The sequence below is a fragment of the Athene cunicularia genome, unplaced genomic scaffold (assembly GCF_003259725.1).
Source record: "Athene cunicularia isolate RWA unplaced genomic scaffold, athCun1 SCF_234, whole genome shotgun sequence".
In the NCBI taxonomy this organism is placed as follows: Eukaryota; Metazoa; Chordata; class Aves; order Strigiformes; family Strigidae; genus Athene; species Athene cunicularia.
This window is the reverse complement of record NW_020799305.1, coordinates 1-2,559: the sequence shown is the minus strand read 5'-3', so window position 1 is coordinate 2,559 and position 2,559 is coordinate 1. Positions and strand designations below refer to the sequence as shown.

At 53.8% G+C, this 2,559-nt stretch overlaps 1 protein-coding gene across 1 annotated transcript; it reads left to right on the top strand.

Moving 5' to 3' along the window:
* Positions 1-4: 4 nt before the first annotated feature.
* Positions 5-373, top strand: LOC113490718 (scale keratin-like; the record flags this gene model as incomplete). Its single annotated transcript, XM_026867301.1, has 1 exon — positions 5-373. A coding segment is annotated over one exon (369 nt), but the record flags the coding sequence as incomplete, so codon positions are not given.
* Between the last annotated feature and the right edge of the window lie 2,186 nt (positions 374-2,559).

Genomic DNA, 2,559 nt, shown 5'->3' with positions numbered 1-2,559 from the left:
GTCTTGCTACGACCTGTGCCCACCGAAAAGCGGCGTCGCCGTCCCCCAGCCCATCGCTGAGAGCTGCAACGAGCTGTGCGCCCGGCAGTGCCCCGACTCGTCGGTCTTCATCCAGCCGCCCCCTGTCGTCGTCACCTTCCCCGGCCCCATCCTCAGCTCCTTCCCCCAGCAAGCCGTGGTGGGCTCGTCCGGAGCCCCCGCCTTTGGGGGCAACCTGGGGCTGGGGGGCCTCTATGGCGCCGGGGCCACGCTGGGCTCAGGGGGCCTCTGCACCTTTGGCAGACCCTACGCTTCTCCTGCCTGCAGCCCTTGTGCCCTGCGTGCCCTGCCCCGCTACAGCAGGAAGCTCTGGGACACCTGTGGGCCCTGCTAGACCCACACCCAGAAAACCCTGAGTCCCTGCGCCACCTCAGCCTCACTCTTTCTCTCCTTCTCTGTCCCTTCTCTTTTCTCCATGCTGCCTGTCCTCCTCGTTCCAGCCTGTCCTTGGCTACTTGAGTCCACCGTCCTCCCACAGGGCACTTCTTGTCTCTCCAGCAGCCACAGCCTGGCAGAAGCCTGAAGGAGCAGCTCTCTTGAAACCCAGAGGCACAACTTGCCTGCCTCTACTTGTGTCTTTCTCCAGTAGTTTATTCCTGCCCTTTCAATAAAAGAATCCTGCATCCAATTCTGCCTCTCTGTTTTTTCTTTCAAGGAGTTGTGTGCACTGCAGTGGTCCCTCACCGTGCACGTGACCCCCCTCATCTGGGCCAGGGCAGTCTCTCTGTCCCAGCAGAGCTGGGCTGAGCTGCCTTTGGGGAGACCCCACAGCCCTGGCAGCTCTGGCCACACACAGCCCTACAGCTGAGCTGCCAGGGCCCTGCCTGATCAGAGGCAGATCTTTTGTCCAAGGCACTTGCAGCCCTGGGGCGTTTGCAGACCTGGAGTCTCCCTGGGCATGAGTGTGGCTGCCGCAGGGGCTGGGAGCCACCCAGGGACAATGACTGTCGGGGCCCCAGCCCCTTCGTGGCTCCATGGTATTGCTTGAGCCCCTGGGGGAGAAAGCAAGGGGGAGACTTCCCTTTCCTCTTTCCTGTCCCATTCCCTTTCCCTTCTCTTGCTTCTTTTTCTTCTTTCCCTTCACTCCTTCTTCTCCTGGTTCTTCTTGTCCCTCATTTTCCACTTTGCTTTTCCCATTTTCTCACCCTTCCCCTCCCTTTTCTCTAATTCTCTCTCCCCTCCCCTCTTCTCCTTCACTTTCCCTTTCTCCTTCCCCTTCTCCCCACCAGCTAAACCACCACACACACTACTCCTCAGTTCCCTGTCACACAGAGAAAACCTCAGAAAGCAAACCCTGATTCTTGGGGCAGAAGCCTTTGCAGGGCATCTTGTCATGCTGCCATCTCAGCAGGGTCACCCAGAGCCGCCTGCTCAGCTCCACGTACACACGCATTTGTCTCCAGCGACAGAGACTTCACAATGTCCTGGGAAAACCTGTGTCCATGCTCAGTCACCCTGACAGTGGCAGGGGTTTGGGGCTGTTGAGGCAGAGCCTCCTGTGTTTCAGCTGGTGCCCATTGCCTCTTGTCCCGGCACTGGACACCTCTGACAAGAGCCTGGACCCATCTTCTTGAGACTTCCCTTCAGGCATCTGTGCACACTGATTAATCTCTCTCTAGGCCTCCTCAGTGCCAGGAGAAATTGGTGCTATCAGGCTCTCACCAGGAAAGATCTTCTCCCTGTCTCTTCATCATTTTATGGCTTAACCCCAGCTGACAACTAAACAGGACAGAGAACCTCGATCACTCCTCCTCTGTTGGGATGGGTGAGGGAATGATAGGGCTAAAACCGAGAAAACTTGTCTTTTGTGATAAACGCACATGAATAAGTAAGGCAAAAGCCACGTACATCAGCCAAGCAAAATATAAAGTTTATTCACAGATATTCTCCAGGGAAGCAGAAATGTCCTAAGGTGAATGGTTACTTGGGAAGAAAATCACCATCATTCCAAAGGTTCCCCCATTCCCTCTTCTTTCCACAGCTTTCCCTTGCTGAGCATGACATGACAGGTTATGGACTAGCACTTTGCTCAGATGGAGTCAGCTATTCCAGCTGTGTTCCCTCGCAACTTGTTGTGAACTCCTAGCCTAACCATTGGTGGGTCAATGGAGAAACGTAAAAGTCCTCAGCTCTGTGTAAGCAAAGCTCACAATAATGAAATCGTCCTCGTATTAAGCAACGTTTTAAGCACTAATTCAAAAAATAGCCCCAGAGTATCTACTATGAAGAAAACTAAATCTACCCCGGCATGGTGGTTTAGGCCCTGCCAGGATCCGAGACCGTGCTACCGTTGTCCGTCCCCCACCCCTCGAGAACGGATGGGGCAGGGAGTGAAATACAAATCCCCGGGGGTGAGATAAAGAAATGTTTAATACAACAGTGTAACCAAGAATAAACCAAACAACAACAATAAGCAGTAATAACAGTAAATAAGACAAAAGATATACAGAGACATACTACAAGGATAGAGCGGTCCCGTGGCGGATAACTTCAGGGACAAAAGCAACACAGAAAAAATTC